The sequence below is a fragment of the Miniopterus natalensis genome, chromosome 19, assembly GCF_054644295.1.
Source record: "Miniopterus natalensis isolate mMinNat1 chromosome 19, mMinNat1.hap1, whole genome shotgun sequence".
In the NCBI taxonomy this organism is placed as follows: domain Eukaryota; kingdom Metazoa; phylum Chordata; class Mammalia; order Chiroptera; family Miniopteridae; genus Miniopterus; species Miniopterus natalensis.
Genome location: NC_142099.1, coordinates 13,661,484 through 13,676,816, shown reverse-complemented (window position 1 = coordinate 13,676,816; position 15,333 = coordinate 13,661,484). Strand labels below are relative to the sequence as shown.

At 51.0% G+C, this 15,333-nt stretch overlaps 2 protein-coding genes across 12 annotated transcripts in view; one reads left to right on the top strand and one right to left on the bottom strand.

The window, feature by feature from the left end:
• The window catches only part of ASH1L (ASH1 like histone lysine methyltransferase), a 108,170-nt gene extending 105,776 nt beyond the window's left edge, over positions 1-2,394 (top strand). For 5 of the 6 annotated variants that reach the window (XM_016221375.2, XM_087828264.1, XM_016221377.2 and 2 more), the window contains 2 exons: positions 388-689; positions 1,016-2,394. In XM_016221375.2, coding sequence (XP_016076861.2) covers positions 388-689; positions 1,016-1,107 — 394 coding nt within the window. In that variant the 3' untranslated portion in view covers positions 1,108-2,394. Of the gene's footprint in view, positions 1-387; positions 690-1,015 lie in introns of those variants that run through there. The other variant, XM_016221379.2, reaches the window with a different exon arrangement.
• A 3,417-nt stretch (positions 2,395-5,811) lies between these two features.
• On the bottom strand, positions 5,812-15,208 carry RUSC1 (RUN and SH3 domain containing 1). 6 transcript variants are annotated; one of them, XM_087828266.1, is made up of 11 exons: positions 14,958-15,208; positions 12,845-14,296; positions 12,151-12,561; positions 11,090-11,188; positions 10,862-10,938; positions 10,568-10,742; positions 10,377-10,482; positions 10,137-10,183; positions 8,952-9,501; positions 8,245-8,373; positions 5,812-6,533 (listed from the first exon to the last, which is right to left on the bottom strand). In XM_087828266.1, the coding sequence occupies exons 2-11, from the start codon at positions 14,208-14,210 to the stop codon at positions 6,365-6,367; spliced, it is 3,129 nt and encodes a 1,042-aa protein (XP_087684392.1). In that variant the 5' UTR covers positions 14,211-14,296; positions 14,958-15,208; the 3' UTR covers positions 5,812-6,364. The 6 variants fall into 6 exon arrangements, with proteins under 6 accessions (XP_087684392.1, XP_087684393.1, XP_016076869.2 ...); XM_087828267.1 differs by having other exon boundaries at positions 14,961-15,208; XM_016221383.2 differs by lacking the exon at positions 12,151-12,561 and having other exon boundaries at positions 14,958-15,205.
• Positions 15,209-15,333: the final 125 nt, after the last annotated feature.

Here is a 15,333-nt window from a genome sequence, read left to right as displayed (position 1 = left end):
AGAGATTTAGGAAAAGTGAAAACTCCATTTAAATACAGTTGGACTATTGGTATTACAAAGTTGTGCCAGACTTCTCCATACTCATGAAGCAGTCAGAACTAGCTAAGCAATTGTACCAGCTCTGGTATCTTTTATTAATTTGTTGGATTTCTGAAAGACAAGAATAATTAAACTTTACAAATAGAAATTAAATTTCAGAGAAAGGTAGTGGTTTGTTCAAATAATAATAAAGTGAAAACCAGAGCCAAGTTTCTTACCTATTGAGCCAGGGTCCTAACAGCTAGGCTTCAGGGTCTCAAGCTACCCTGAGGTCATTTCCCTTTATGCCCCCTCCATCCCCAGGTGCCCTTCTCAGCCTTATTCTAAGTTCACATATCCTTCTGGCAGGTCATCCTGGAAGTCTGAGCGCTCAAAGCCACCACTAAAAGACTTGGGCCAGGAGGACGATGCACTGCCCTTGATTGAAGAGGTTCTGGCCAGTCAGGAGCAAGCAGCCAATGAAATGCCCAGCCTGGAGGAGCCAGAACAGGAGGGGGCCACTCCTGAAGTGAGTGAGGGTGAAAAAAAAACAGAGGAGAATAGTCAGGAAGCGCAATCAGCCTGTACCCCTGAGGAACGACGGCATAACCAACGGGAACGACTCAACCAGATCTTGCTCAATCTCCTTGACAAAATCCCTGGAAAAAATGGTAAGAAGAATCAGGCTAATATCTAGGCTTTAAGATAAAGAGAAAATTAGGGGAGATGGGATGAAAAAGAACAACTTCTAATTACTGGTCCAGATGGAATGTATTCTAAGAAAATGGCATAGTTCTTTCGTGGGCCTGCTTTTAGTTATATCTTGGGAATGAAACTGGAAGATGAGAGGATCTCCTTCCTAGAGGACAACTTTTTTATCCAGCTGGAGGAAGGCCTAAATTGCTTATAGGTTAGAAAAGCAATCATTGAACTCCTCTGATCTGGGGTAAGGAGTAGGCCGGTGGTATTTGATCAGCCTCCTTGGTTCTGTTTTCAGCCATTGATGTGACCTACTTGCTGGAGGAAGGATCGGGCAGGAAACTGCGAAGGCGTACTCTGTTTATCCCAGAAAACAGCTTTCGGAAGTGAACCTCAAAGAATGAGAACCTCAAGCATCTGGGATCCAGTGGAGCTAACAGTCCTGCCTCCTGTTCTCTGAGTGTAGACAGGGGTGGGAAGGGTCCGTCCAGCAAGGGGAATGGGGCCATGTTGTTAACATTAGGTACTTAATAAAACCTTGGAGCTAGTAGAGAGGAAGAGGAAGGGGATCTGTCTAACCAGTTCAATTTAACTTGTTTTCCTCTCAATTGCTTCATCCAGAAGGTTAATAATAATGTAGGGAGGAAGGTAGAGCACATTAAGGATGACCAAACCTTTTGGTACTTTACAACACCTGCCTCTCCCCCAGCTTGGGTTTTTCTGTCATCCTCTGATCCCACAGGCACTGCTAAGAAGCTGCTTCCTTTACCTGGGTGTAACTCAAAATCCAACGGGATAGGGCCAGGAGCCCCACCCACCCCTACCCCATCTGTTTTCTGTAGGCTCCAAGAGCTATCCCAGAGACCTAAGACAGGAACAGTAGCTGGGGCCTCTTTCCAGATCCCTGATTAGGAAAGTTTCTCTCTCCTTTCTTGCCCAGCCAGGTGAAAGTAAAACATGAGTTGATAACTCAAAGCACTTGTAACTGCTGCTCCTCTCCTTAACTCTACTCCCCAAAACAGAATCATGGAGTAGGCAAGGCCCCCATGGGGTCAGAGGGCACAGTACTTGTTATAATTATCTTTGTTTGAACCTGCCGCACGTATTTTTTTCTAACGAGAAGGCCAGGCCTCCCCCCAGCACATGTACAGTTTATGCACTGTGGTTTGTGTGTGTCTGCTGTGCTGTGCGAATGGAGATTCATTTCAAAATAAAATCATTTTAAAACCTATATAAAAATGAACTCTAACCCCCACAAAACTAAAGTCACTACATAAACTGTTGAACAGTATTCACCTATCAGAGTATTTGTTTTGAGTATAGATTATCAGTTGAAAACACTACTCTTGTTTTCTTAATTGTACAGTTTTCAATTTCCATCTCTTAAAGAGACAGTGTGTTCTCCCTACCCCCCTAGTTCCATCTTCCCTCCACCCTCCTGGTCATCAGGAGGGATATCCAGGGTGTTTCCTTCCTTCCCATCCATTCTCTGGCCAGAAGTTACTAGACAGTACTGTCTCTTTAAAAATAAAATTTAAAAAGCTTTGCTTTGTTGTCTTCTCAGACATACATATGCATATACGTTTTAGATGTTCTTATAAGAGAAAAGATTGTTTTTAAATGTGCCAAGTTGTATGTGTATATATATATGTGTGTGTGAATATATATATATATATATATGTGTGTGTGTGTGTGTGTGTATATATATATATATATCTGCTGCGTGATTAGTAAGCAATACAATAGTAAACCAGTCCCCATTACTTTTTTCTAATACTGGACCAATGCTGTCCTGATTGTACATTTTCCCTTATGATGACGACACTCTGACTTGTTTAGGTAGAAACATTGACCACCTTCCATTCCATTGAATCTTTTTTCCTTTTTCTTCTTTCTATGTCAATCTTGAGGAGTAAACAAAAGAGACCGGGGATGCCAAAGATCCCCTTGAGCAGAGAAAAAGCAGAATAAATATTTTATTAAAGAAAAAAGAGAATTAAGAAAATAATTTGGAGTATTTTCTTACTGTAGAGAAGCACTGTACATTACTGAGAGACCTGGGTATAAGATACTCACGTGTGGAGCTGGAAAAATCGCATGTCCAAGCCCATTGGAGTGGTTTCTTTTGATTTCCATTTCAGGGAGCCGGGTGGGAGGGAGGTGGGGACAGGGGCACTTTGGGAGTCTCCTTTTAGTCAGAAGCAGGAAAGTGACAAGAAAGAGTTTAAATTCAATATTTCTTTTAATAGTGTTAAACACTAAAATTTTAAAAAAGAAAAAAAAGAAAAAACTTTGTAAAATGTGTGAACAGAAGCAAAAGACACTACGCTCTGTCGTTTTATCTTTCTTTTGTTGAAAGACTAAAAACTGAAATGTTTTTTAGACAATCAAATGTTAGGTAAGTGCAAAAACTTGTTTTTTCTTACTGGTGTAGAAATTAATGCCTTTTTTTATTTTTCAGTTATTTTATAATAACGAAATAAAAAGATTCCCCCTAGCTGCCAGGCGGGTTTTGGTGTTTGAAATGCGGGGCAAAGCACTACATCACTGCAAATAGATACAGTTAGTCTGCATGTCTGTAGGCTGTGTGATTGCGGAAAATATAAATGCTGCTAATATATTTCCTTTTTACAAAAGCATATCTAAATAGATGATTGTTTTGATGTTAATCTTTGTAAATTATGTATTACCAATTTTAACATTGGATGTAATTGCATAAAAAGCTTGCATCTCAATCCTTAAAAGTCTAGTATTAAATGGAAAAAACTTTTCCTAACTACAGAGTGGCGAGCCTGCTATTTTTTCTCTTTCCTATCCTCTATCTTCTAGGATCTTCTCCATCCTGTTTCCAGAGAGATCTTTTTAAAACCACATCATCAGGCCCTGGCTGGGTGGCTCAGTTGACTGGAGCATCATCCTAGACACAGAATAGGTTTTAGGTTAGATTCCTGGTCGGGCACATACCTAGGTTGAGTTCAATCCCTGATCGGGGCACGTACGGGAGGCAACCAATCGATCTTTCTCTCCCTCTCTCTTTCTCTCCCTTCCTCTCTCTCTAAAATCAATGAAAAACATATCAACAGCATCCTGCATGTGAGCATACCACTGTTGACTATTGGATAAAGTCATATCCTCAATACTAGGATCTTTTTGGTCTGAGCCTAGCCTAACCAATCAATATAATAATCATCTATACCTCTATCCCTTGCACACATACACACCATCTATACATCATCTCTTTTAATACTCATTAACAACCTCCAATGTTGTCAATAACTTAAGGCCACATTTTTTGAACTACAATGTCAAGACTATTTTCATTGTAAGCAGTTTACATTCATTTATTTATTTAATCTTCACAATAGCCTTTTTAGTTAGGTACCAAACCCAATTTTATAGATGTGGAAACTGAGGCAACAGAGAGGTTAACTAATTTGCTCAAGGTCATATAGCTAGTCATTCAGTCCTTCTAATAGCCCTCTGTAGTTATTCCCATTTTGTATAAGAAAAACTGAAACTCAGGAAATTAAGTAAATTGCCAGAGATCACCAACTAGAGTTAGAACGACAACTCCAAAATCTTTATGCTCATCGCAAATAGAAAAGTGTCAGAAATAGCCAAAGTGGGACTCTCCTAAGGAAGATGAATCCACTCATGCCAACAACTGAAAGACCTAACAGAATGTTGTCACGTCTGACATTTAGGCTTTGAGTTCAGCTAGAACACAGCTGCTCAGAGCATCCAGTTGACTGCAAGAGCTCAATCTCTACTTCTGCAAGGGCTAGGGGTTTACCCCACAGACAGTCTCTTCATGACTACAAAAACAAACATACTAGTTAATTTTAATTCTTATCTTTATTTTTTTAACCTTTGGTATCTACTATAGTTGTTCTATATAGTATATAATAGTATAAAACTAAATTTCATATCAATGTTTATTTCATGATGTTCTGCAAGGAGGTCCCACTGTTCTATTACCACCCGCTCTAACAGTACTCAGCTTGGAGCTCTTACTAGGATTACTGTAAAACTACATGGGGATAGGAGTCAGAAAAAGGAGTGGGCAGGCTGAATCCTGGCAAATAAAAGCTCTGTAGCAGTATGAGATTTCTGAAACTTTAGAAGTCATGGACCTCCCCCAAGGTTACTCTGAAGACCTCACTTTGAGAAACATTGGTCCCAAAATCAAAGTAGTCTTCCACATATACTGTTTTATAACTTCAAACATTGTAAAAATAAAATTACTTTTACAGTGGTAATTTGCATAAGCTTGTACTACTAAGAATACAACTAGGAATCCCCAGAGGCTCTCAGAATCCAGTTGGTGGAACATCACCCTAGAAAACATCTGAAATGCAAACTGAGGTCGAAATTGCAAGGGCAGCCAAATACAAATGCAAATTTAAAGCAATGAGCAGATAAATATGAATTGGCCGGAAATGGGGTATAAGAATAAGTCTTTGAAAATGGCAGAAGTATGAGACATTTGAGGCTATCTAAAGCCTGCTACAAGTATTCACAAAGCTTTGGGTTTGTTTTTATCTCCCCTCTCCTATCACGTGCCCATTGTCCTCTCCAACAAAGTTCCCAAAGATGAAGGAAAACCCAGACACCTTTCCCATTTCACTTCATAGCTTTTGACTTCCCCTAACTTTCCTGTTGCCTGGTTATGATGATAGCTTTTCATTCTTGTAACCTTCTGCTGACTTTCCTCTAGGCAATCTATAGTGATTTCTGACCCCATCCTCAAGGCTCCAGAGCATCTGAACTATTCTCATTTCAAAAGACTGAAATGAACTCCTAACAAAGTTATAGATACCAAATTATTGTGCTTTCTGAAATTATATTACCGCAGAATGGTGATGTTAAATAGAAGAAAAATGCGTCGCTTCTTGCAACCCTTTAATCCCTCACCTCAGATACAGATCTAATGAGTACAATTTCAAGGGCTACGTCTTTCCTACACTCCCATTATTTTACTCAGGCACCTACCTATCAGTCTCACAAAACAAAGCAATCAAGTCTCAAATACAGAAAAGCACTCCCCTCCCTTCCCCCACAGCCTATGTCCTGAAACCCAGTGACACACACACATTCAATTCCCACACTTTATTGGGATAAAGGAGGAGGGAGACAGACCAACACCACAGGCCAACCCACCGGGGGTGTCCAGACTTCAACACCTGGTACAACATGAGTACATAATAAATACAGGCAACATGGGATGGATGAAGATTCATACATAGGAGACTAGAGCCCCTCTAGTCTTGGGAACTGAGGAATATACTGTACTATAGTAGGCAAGAGTCTACTTACACATGAAGGTAGTTGGGGGCTAAATCTCCATTTTGCAGATAGAAAGGGAGATGTTTCCTTATGCAGATGGGGAAGAGGAGAGACTCCATGGAGGGAAACTGCTTTGTATATATTTGGAAGAAGAGCAGATTTCAACTTACAGATGGATATGGGAGAAAAGGAAGATTTATTTTACATATTAGCAGAAAGGGATATTGGAGGAAAGTATCATTTTGCAGACAGGGAAAATGCTTCTGGGAAAATCATTTTTCAAGGGTTAGTGCTCACAGGCCATTCCATTCCCAGGTGACAGGAGGGAGAGACACACGCAGGAAAGGAAAAGGTCCGAGGCCTAGAGAACAAGAGAGGTATAGCCCACAGGCACCAGCCCCTCCTCGCCATCCCTCCCACAGCGGAGCCAGTCCTCGTCCACAGTGTCGATGACACGCAGCACTTCCCCACGCTGGAAGCTCAGCTGGTCAGGTCCTGCAGCGGTGTGGTCACAGAGAGCACGGACTGCCCTGTGGGGAGCCAGAGGGAGATGCTGGGATAAGTGAGGTGGGGGTGCCCAGCTGTCCCAGGCCTCACCTTCCCACTGCGTGGTGCGTCCCTTTGGTTCAGTTCAGTGAACATGGACTGGGCTCCTGTCTGCCAATGTGTGGGTTCTCTGTGGGGCCCCAGCCCTCTCCTGAGCTTCAAACCCACACCAACTACTTACTTGACATGATTTGCACTTCTCAACTCAAATTCAACATGTGCATATTAAATGACTCATCTTAATCCTGTAAACCAGTCCCTCCTCTTGTGTCCCCTATACTGCTAAATAGCACCACCTTCCACCCAGTTGCTCCCAGCAAAAACCAGGGTCTCTCATTTCTCATATCTAATCAATGACCAAAATTAGCTTGGCGTTTGTATCTCCCACTACTCCATCCGTCTTTCTCATCAATTCCACTGCCCCCACCCTAGTTTAGCGCTCTGTCCTCTCTCTGAACCACTGCCTATAATCTAATTGGTATCCCTTAATCTCTCCTGGCCTTCCCCCCAGCTCCATTCTCCACACAGCAGTCAGAGATCCTTCAAAAACAGGCACGCACATCATTCCCCGCTTAAGAGCCTTCAATGGCTCCCACTGCCTCACAGTGAGGCCTAGGCGCTATAACTGGCCTACTGAAACCTCTAGCCTCTTGTCACTGCTGCCAGCGTCCTCCACTCCGGCCACAACCGATCATGTACCCACAGTTCCTCACAGCACGTGGACCTCTCTACCTTTACATCCTGTTCCTTCTGACACTCGCACACCCTACACCATCACTGGGCCTTCCGAGTCCGCATACCTGGGGAAGAAGCCCCATCTATATGGCCCTGAAGAACTCAGTCTTCCTTTCCTACAATCTTTTCCATACAGAATTTTTTTAGTATGTTTTTATTGATTTTTTAAATTTTTTTTTAGAAAGAGAGAGGAAAGGAGAAGGAGAGAGGGGTAGAAACATCGATGAGAGAGAAACATCGATCGGCTGCCTCCTGCCCACCTCCTACTGGGATCAAGCTGGCAACCCAGGTATGTACCCTGAGCAGGAATTGAACCAGTGACCTCTAGGTGCATGGGACGACGCTCAACCAACTGAGCCACACTGGCCAGGCTCCACATAGAATTTTAACCACTAGTGTATTCATTGGAATCTCCACTGGACTACAAGCTCCTTGAAGGCAGGGGCTCCAATATGTTTACCTTTTTGTTCCCTTCCCTAGCGTAACGCTGGGCGCATAGTAAGTACTTGGAAAACATTGAATGAATGAAAAAGCAAGAAGCCTAATTAAGTGAACTGAGAAACCAAAGGAAGCCAGACCCCAAAGTAGAAGCAACTCCTGGTGCCAAATTAGAAGACCCCGTGAAAGGGAAGCACAACCCTCGTGCACATGGGCACATCCAGGTACATACTTATCACTGACTAGGCACCTCCTCTGTGCCAAATGCTCTTATAAAATTATGTTTAGTCTCTATAACAACTATAATGGTATAAATTATCGTCTCCTTACAGAGAAACGAAAGCTCAGAGAGATGAGTTCACACCAACAATAGATAGCAGAGACGTAATGCAAACTAAGCACTGTCTCACTTTACAGCCCCATGGCCTTTCAAACTACCTCCCCTCCACTCTGTGAGGACAGAAATGCACACACACACATAACACACGTGCACATCAATGCATTCTTCCCGATCCTTCTTACCTATGGGTCTGCACCATGCTGGGTGCTGAGGCCTCAAGCTCCTCAGGAGAACAGGAAGTCTCTTGAGGTGCCACCCTCTTCACCAGAGCCAACACACTCACTGTAGGAGGCAGCCAGCTGGATGGTCTCCTGGAGGAAGGGACACGGGGGTCATAGAGGTCACCCCACCTCCAGGAAAAAACAAAAAACAAGAACCCAGGGCTCTGGAGAGAGAAAAGGCTGAGCAGCCTGACTGTGTTTCAAAAGAGGTCAGGAGCTGATCACAGCTAAGGGCAGAGAATTTGTTAGGGTGATTAGGGAGGTGAAAACCAAGGTCTATACAGCCAATGTCACCAAAAGACCTATGGAACCAGTACACTCAGAGAGATCCCGAGACCACAAGAGTGCCTGAAGCCATTAAAGAGCCACCCATCGTCAAACCCCAGAGCAGAGCTCAGCAAATGTTTCCTTTAGAAAATTTTCTAAAAGGCCAGATAGTAAATATTTTTGGTGTTGAGAGCCAAGAGGCAAAATGGAGAACATTATATAGGTACTTATATAACCATTAAAAATGTAACCTCTTAAGAATGTAACCATTTTTAGCTCATGGCTGTAGAAAAACAGACTGCCAACTTCTGACCTAGAGGATCACTACAGTTTCATATTTGGGTGACTGGGGGCTCTAGGATGGGGTCAGAGATCATGGAGAGGACCAGGTACCCCATTACCTGGACTTTAGAGTTCCACTTTCAGTTTCTGTGAGGCCCCCAGGCACTCCAAACAGTCTCCCCAGCCACACGCCTCTGCCTGGTGTCGCGTCCTCTGTGGGCAACGATTTCTCCTGTGCTTCCTCAGCCACAGTCCCATGATGCCTGGATCCCCACCGACGAAGGGAAAAGCCCTCGGTGCCCCCAGAGGCGTAGACCCGGGAGGCCTGGGTCAGCTGCTCCCACCAGCTGCCTGGTTTGGGAGGGCTTGAGGGGGCTGGAGGGGCTGGAGGGGTCTCCCCAGAAGCCCCACGAAGGCTCTGAGCCAGCCGACCCCCCCAGTGCAGCATGGCTTGCACAGTCTGCTGCAGGGCTGGAGGTGAGCCTGGGGGGGCAGGAGCCTGAGGTGGGCCCAGGGGCAGGTGGTGGTGATGCTCAAAGAGCAGGTCCAAGTGGAAGGTGAGCACCGACAATGGCTGCAGCAGGAGCAGCAGCTCTGTGGACAGGGAGGGGCAGCCACTCCGGGCCATGGAGAAGAATCCAGTGGGCAGGTACAGGAGGGACAGCAGGCCTGGAACAGAGCAGGCTAACATCAGCCCCTGCCCTGGGCCTAGTCCCGGCAACAAACACCGCCCCAGGCCTCATTCTCTGCCCTGCAGGGCGCTGGGGCAGAGAAGGAAGAACAAGGCGGGGACCAGGGCTGACACATCCCTGCCCATGAAGAGCCACGGCGGAGAGAGGGAACAAGTGGTGACAAAAAACAGTAACAGAAAGGAGGACTGGACCATGGGAGCAAAATGGGGGTGGGAGTTAGCCTAGTCTGAGGGCAGGGGTGAAGCCTCACTGTAGGACCCAAAGGATGAATGAAAGTTAATGAGGAGGGGCAGGAAGGCCTATTCCAAGTGGGGGGAAGAATCAGAAAGGAGGACTGTCAAAGAACCAGGGAAAGCCCCAGACTTAAAGGCAGGGGAAGAAGGCAGAGGCCAAATAATCAAGACTGGAGGTTACAGTGAGGATTTGGGTCTCCCCCCCCCCCCCCCCCCCCCCCGTGGGCTGTGGGACTTCTTGAAAGAGTTTTAAGCAGAAGAGTCATAAGATCGGAGAAAAGATTTAAGATCATTCTGGCATTAGTGGGAACCAGCAAAACAGATCACTTTCCCTCCTTCCCGCATAGCCTAGCAACCCCATCCTCTCCCATCCTCTGACCTGCATCTTCCTGGAGACTGGAAAACCACAGCTCCAACTGCTTAGTGCTGGGGGAGAAAAGAGGGAACAGAAGTTCAGGGAGGTGGAGGACTCTAGCCCCCTCTGGGTAGGGGATGGGAGATGAGATTGGAACAGGAGAGGTTTTTCTCTGGGAACATGGGAAATCACTACTGTGTCCCACCTGAGATACCCCTGCAGTCCCCAGGCCATGGGAGGGGCACCAGTATGAATGCCACTCACTTGAGAAGGCCCAGGATGAAGGCGTGGAAGCGGCTTCTACTACTGCTCAGTGGGGCTAGACGGCTGACCTGGCTATACAGGGTTCCAAAGGACCTGGTGCTGGAGCCTGAGGACAACCCCAGCTGTCAGCCAAGCCCAGGCCCTAGCCCTGCCCCCTTCAGTCCCAGCCTGGGCTGAGTCCCACACTTCACCTGGCTTCACTGATGCCTCCACCACACTCCAGGGGTTGCTCCTGCGCTGCCCAGTGATGAGGTCCTTTCGGAAAGGCTTCAGCCCGTCAGCCACCAGGGCATGGAGAGCTGGACAGAGGGTGGTCAGCACCAGGTGCCCCACATCTGGGCTCAGCCGGCTATCCCCCAACTGGGCCTAGAGGCAGCGCAGTGGGCATGGGTCCAGAGATACCAATAGCACCCTTCCTGCCAACTGTTCTATGCCCGCAGACCTACATTCATCTCCATACCCCCTACCCCCCTCCCCAACTTCACCTTCTGAACCAAGTTTCGGGCTGCCCCAAAGTGCGAGATGATTTTATCCACTGAGGCGCTGACCGCTATCAGGAGACCTGGGAGGGGAGGGGAGAGAAGCATGAAAGCCCCCCTCTCTTCAGCGTACCCTACGGACTTGGAGAGGGCTGGTTTATGCAACCTGACCCTGAGAGGGGAGCACTGCAGTGAGGGGCAGTTGATTCTGAAGCCGGGGTTAGGGTGTCCTACCTTTTTTCTGCTCCTGCAGCTGGCCAGTCCCACTCTGGGCTTCTGCCATCCACAGTCGCTGGGCCCCGGGGACACCGGCGAAGGACCAGGAACTGCGGACTGCGGGAAGGAAAGAAGAACGTGGTGACACCTACCAAGGGTTACCCCAGGACTCCGAGCTTTGGCACAGGTCACCACCTGCAGGTCCACAACGCCCCAGCTCCAGACTAGTTTTGGGAGAGGGGACGCAAAGCTGGGTACAGCACGGGGCAGCTCGACCCCGGACCCCGGAGTGAAATTCTGCTCAGATCTCAGCACTCGCGGCCCCTCTCCACCCCCACTCCCCGTTTCCATTTCCTTCTCCAGGGCCCAGCGCCCACCTCCTCGATCCCGGAAGTCCCAGCGCGGCAACAGCCGCGCCCCACCCCCGCCCGCTGGGCCTATGGGGCAGTAGATTACAGGGCGAGGGGAGGGAGGGGCACCTTGGCCCTGCTGCCCGCGAAGACCCGAGAGCACGTGGGGAGCCCGGACCAATGGAAAGACAGACAAACGAGAATGGGGGAGAGAGGGAAGGAAAGGAAATCCAAGGAGTGGGAGGCGAGAAGGCGCCGGAAAGGGGAAACCCAGGTCCCGCGCCAGCATATCAGCGGGAGGGCGCCCCCGGGCCCACGTGAGGCTGGTCTGGGGAGGAAGCGTGACCAGGACCTCTCTCTTCAGCCTGGGGGTTGGGGAGCTTCACCTTGCACGTTTCCCACGTAAGGGGCTGGTCAGGCCCGAACTGCACTGGCCAGGGAATTCCAGAGGGTGTAACCCAAGGTCCCTAACAATGAACTCCCTGGGACCCCCTTAAACTGAGTACGGAAGCTGGACGAGCCAGCGTCCACGACGCCGGGCCCCAGCACAGGAGCCGGGCCTGACTCCGAAGAACCAGAACCGATGAACTCGCTAGGAATCGGCCCCAGGTCTAAGGGCCGGGCGGGGCCGGGTACCCCGGCAAAAGCTAAAGCGGAGGTGTGAGCGGAGCTGAGTGGGCGGGGCGGCCGCCTGGGGCGTGGCCTGCGGGGCGGCCCCGTCCGTCTTACGTAGCCTGAGTGGAGGCGGTAGGCTCCGGGTCCAACGAGGGGCCTTCGGCGGACGAGGTGACGGTGGCAGCGGGGGGGCGGGTACCTGGCGGGGTGGGGGAGCCGTGGCAGGGAAGGTGCTACTTCTGGGAAAGAGCGGGGAGAGCAGCAGTGCCAGCTCGGGGCTGGCCAGGCAGGACAGGGCCCCCCGAGCCGGAGGCGAATAGGCTCCCACGGGGGACAGGCGGACAGGCAGAAGCTGCTCCTCTGAGGGACTAGGTGCCCCCAGCAACCGCAGCCCCGCACCAGGCCAGCTCCCCAGAGGCGCCAGGAGCAGAGACCCAGCTGTGCCCGCACCCCCACCCTCCAACAGGGGGCGCCCGTCGGCCGAGAACCGGAAAACCAGGGGCCGAGGGAGTAGGAGGGGACGGGCTGCAGGCGGGATTGGCGGGGCAGGTGCGGAGGGAAAGGAGGGCAGCGGGACGGGCAGCCAGGCAAGGAAGGGCGGGAGAAAGAGGGAGCAAAAAGTTAGTCCTGTAACCCAACGACCCACCCAGTTTCCCATTCCCGGAGCGCTCCCTGGTAGAAGGGGCCGGGGAGGATGGGTGACACAGAAAGGGGGTCGGGAGAATACAGGGGGACGGGCTGTAGGCTTTGGAGGCTTGGGCAAGGCCGAAGCCCTGCCCTCCTCCCGCTTCCTCCTGCGGCCTCTTACCCTCAAGACCGGCCTGCGCGCCGGGCTCCTCGGGCTCCTTCGCGGCTGGGGCCTTCTCGCCGGGCCTGCCCGCCCTGCCCTCCCCGGGCTGCCCCTCCGCTATAGGCTGCAGCCCGGCTCGGTTCTTCTTCCTCCGGGGAGGGACAGGTGGGGGTGGGGGTGGGGGTCGGGGTGGGACCAAGGCCCAGCCAGCTGGGGGGTCTCGGGGAGGGACTGGCGGGGGCGGGGCCCGGCTTCGGGACCGAAGTTCCTTGAAGGTGGTGACTTCCCTGGGAGCCGCCGGGGAGCAGCCCAGCGACCCGGTGGGGGGCTGTTCGGTGTCGGGCGAGAAGACTATAAGCCAGTCACTGCGGTCTTTCTTGGCCTGCGTCACGAGGGGCAGCCCCGGGCCCCGCTTGCGCTTCTGGGCCAGCTCATGGAAGGACGTGATTGTCCGGTGGGGCACCGGCTCCTCGCTGACGTCACTTTTCCATCCTCCATCACTTTTCCCTGCATCTGCTTTCAAGTCAGAATCAGTTATTCCTGTGTTGGTTTTCCAGCTGGAGTCGAATTTTCCAGGTTCAGCTTTCCAACTAGAGTTAGTATTCCCATTGATTTTCCAACCAGAGTTATTGTTCTCAGTGATTTTCCAGCCAGCGTCAGTTTTCTCTGTGTCGATTTTCCAAATGGGGTTAATTTTCCAACTGGGTTCGGCTTTGCCAGTGTCGATCTTCCCGTCATCCGCCTCCGGGAGCTCGGAGGTCAGGAGGGCCTGCTCCCCACCCTCGATTTCCTCCTCCAGCCCTGGGTAAGGGAGGTCCTGGCCGGTGGTCAGGGAATTGCAGTTGGAGTCCAGGCCAGGGCCGGGAGGGGAGGACGCTCCAGAGCAGGAATCAGGAGAACAGCAGAAGCTGTCGGGAGAGCAGGCGCCCGGGCCTGTGGAGACCAGAGGGGAGCCCTGCTCCAGGGGGATGATGCTAGACTGAGGGTGGACATCTTCGTTACCAGGGAGGTCCCGCGAGTAGACTGAGATGGGGGACTCATCAGGGCTAATATCTGAGCAGGAGCTGAGAGAGGAGGAGCAGCCCGGGTCCGAGGGAGAGGCTGCCCCCTCTTCCTCCTGTGCTGGGTCCTGCCGGGTTTCTAGGCCTGGCCCGTGCTCCTGGCAGCATCGGCAGGGCACAGCTGGGCTGTTGGAATTGGCGTCCACCAGGGTCCCGCTGCAGGGGCCCCGGCTCTCCTTGCCCCCGGTGTCGCCTGGGGGAAAGGATGTGCTCAAGGGCCCCTCCCGTAGCTCAGGACGGCGCGACAAGTGCAGGCCCAGAGAGACATGCTGGAGGTGGATGTGGTTGAGGTTGCAGAGTAAAGCCCTCTGAGGGGACAGCATAGTGCCAGCGGCAACGGGATGGCCTCTAGAGAATCAGGAAGACCAGGCCTCGCACATCCACCTACCTGGCAACCGCAGATGCTGACCTAGAAGACAGGGATGGTGAAACCCAGCCAGTGAGGGTGCCGACCGCGAGAAGGACACCGAGGTGACTGACAGCAGGAGCAGGCCTGGAAAGGCTCTGGCTGGCTGCTTAAGACAATATTCAAATGAGATGCTAATGGCCATCCACTGGCCTTTAGTTTCCTCTGCAGTGTTTGCAGGTGGAGTCGAATGTAACCCCCCGGGAATGGGGCGGGGGAGATCAGAGAATGCGCGGCTGCGCTCTGGATCCTCGAGGAGGTGCCGGGGCTTGAAAAAGGATGCGGCCCGAATGGCCCCCGAGTCCAATGCTGCGATCACTCGCAGAGTAAGGGGCCAAGGGAGGCCCTGCCCAGATGCTCCGAAATGAGGGGCGGGGGGCGGGGGGAGGTGCGTCTGGCTGGTTAATGCAGGACATGGGGGGAGGGGGAGGGGGAGAAGGATGGGGCAGCAGTCTGCCGGTCAAGCGGGCCGCACAGACCCCGCAGGGCTTCAGCATACGGCCGGTACCTCCGCCCTGCTAGAAATCCGGGGTTTCTGTCCATTCTCTCCATACTTGTCTATCACCCAGCCACCACCCCACCCCTATTCATTTATACTCCCTCTCCTGCCCCACCCCGCATGCCCGATACATCCATCCACACCCCCAGGCTGAGCCCTCCTCACCACGGTGCTCCCGCAGCCGCTCCAGGCGTTGGACTCCTCCGCGGCTCCCACAGTCCCCGCACAGACTGGAGGGGCGGGGCGGGGAGTGGAGCTACGACAGCCCTGCGCAGCCGCCCCCTTCACGCATGGGCGTGGCGTGGCTCAGACCCAGCCCCTGCACTTGACGTCCTACACTTGACTAGCCTGTGTCACCCACCAAGGCCTGTCTCGCAGGGGGCCTTTTGTTTGTTTTTATTGATTTCAGGGAGAGATAGAAACATCAATGATGAGAATCATTGACCGCTGCCTCCTGCATGCCCCCTACTGGGGATCAAGCCTGCACCTTGGCCTTGTGCCCTGACCAGGAATACAACAGCGACCTCCTGGTTCATGGATG

What these genes read in the sequence shown, in the direction of transcription:
- RUSC1 (XM_087828266.1), bottom strand. Translation starts at nt 14,210, where the DNA reads ATGCTGTCCCCTCAGAGGGCTTTACTCTGCAACCTCAACCACATCCAC. An exon ending in GGAGGCATCAGTGAAGCCAG is followed by an intron (nt 10,483 to 10,567) that starts GTGAAGTGTGGG and finishes GGTTGTCCTCAG; the next exon opens with GCTCCAGCACCAGGTCCTTT. An exon ending in TTCATCCTGGGCCTTCTCAA is followed by an intron (nt 10,184 to 10,376) that starts GTGAGTGGCATT and finishes TTTCTCCCCCAG; the next exon opens with CACTAAGCAGTTGGAGCTGT.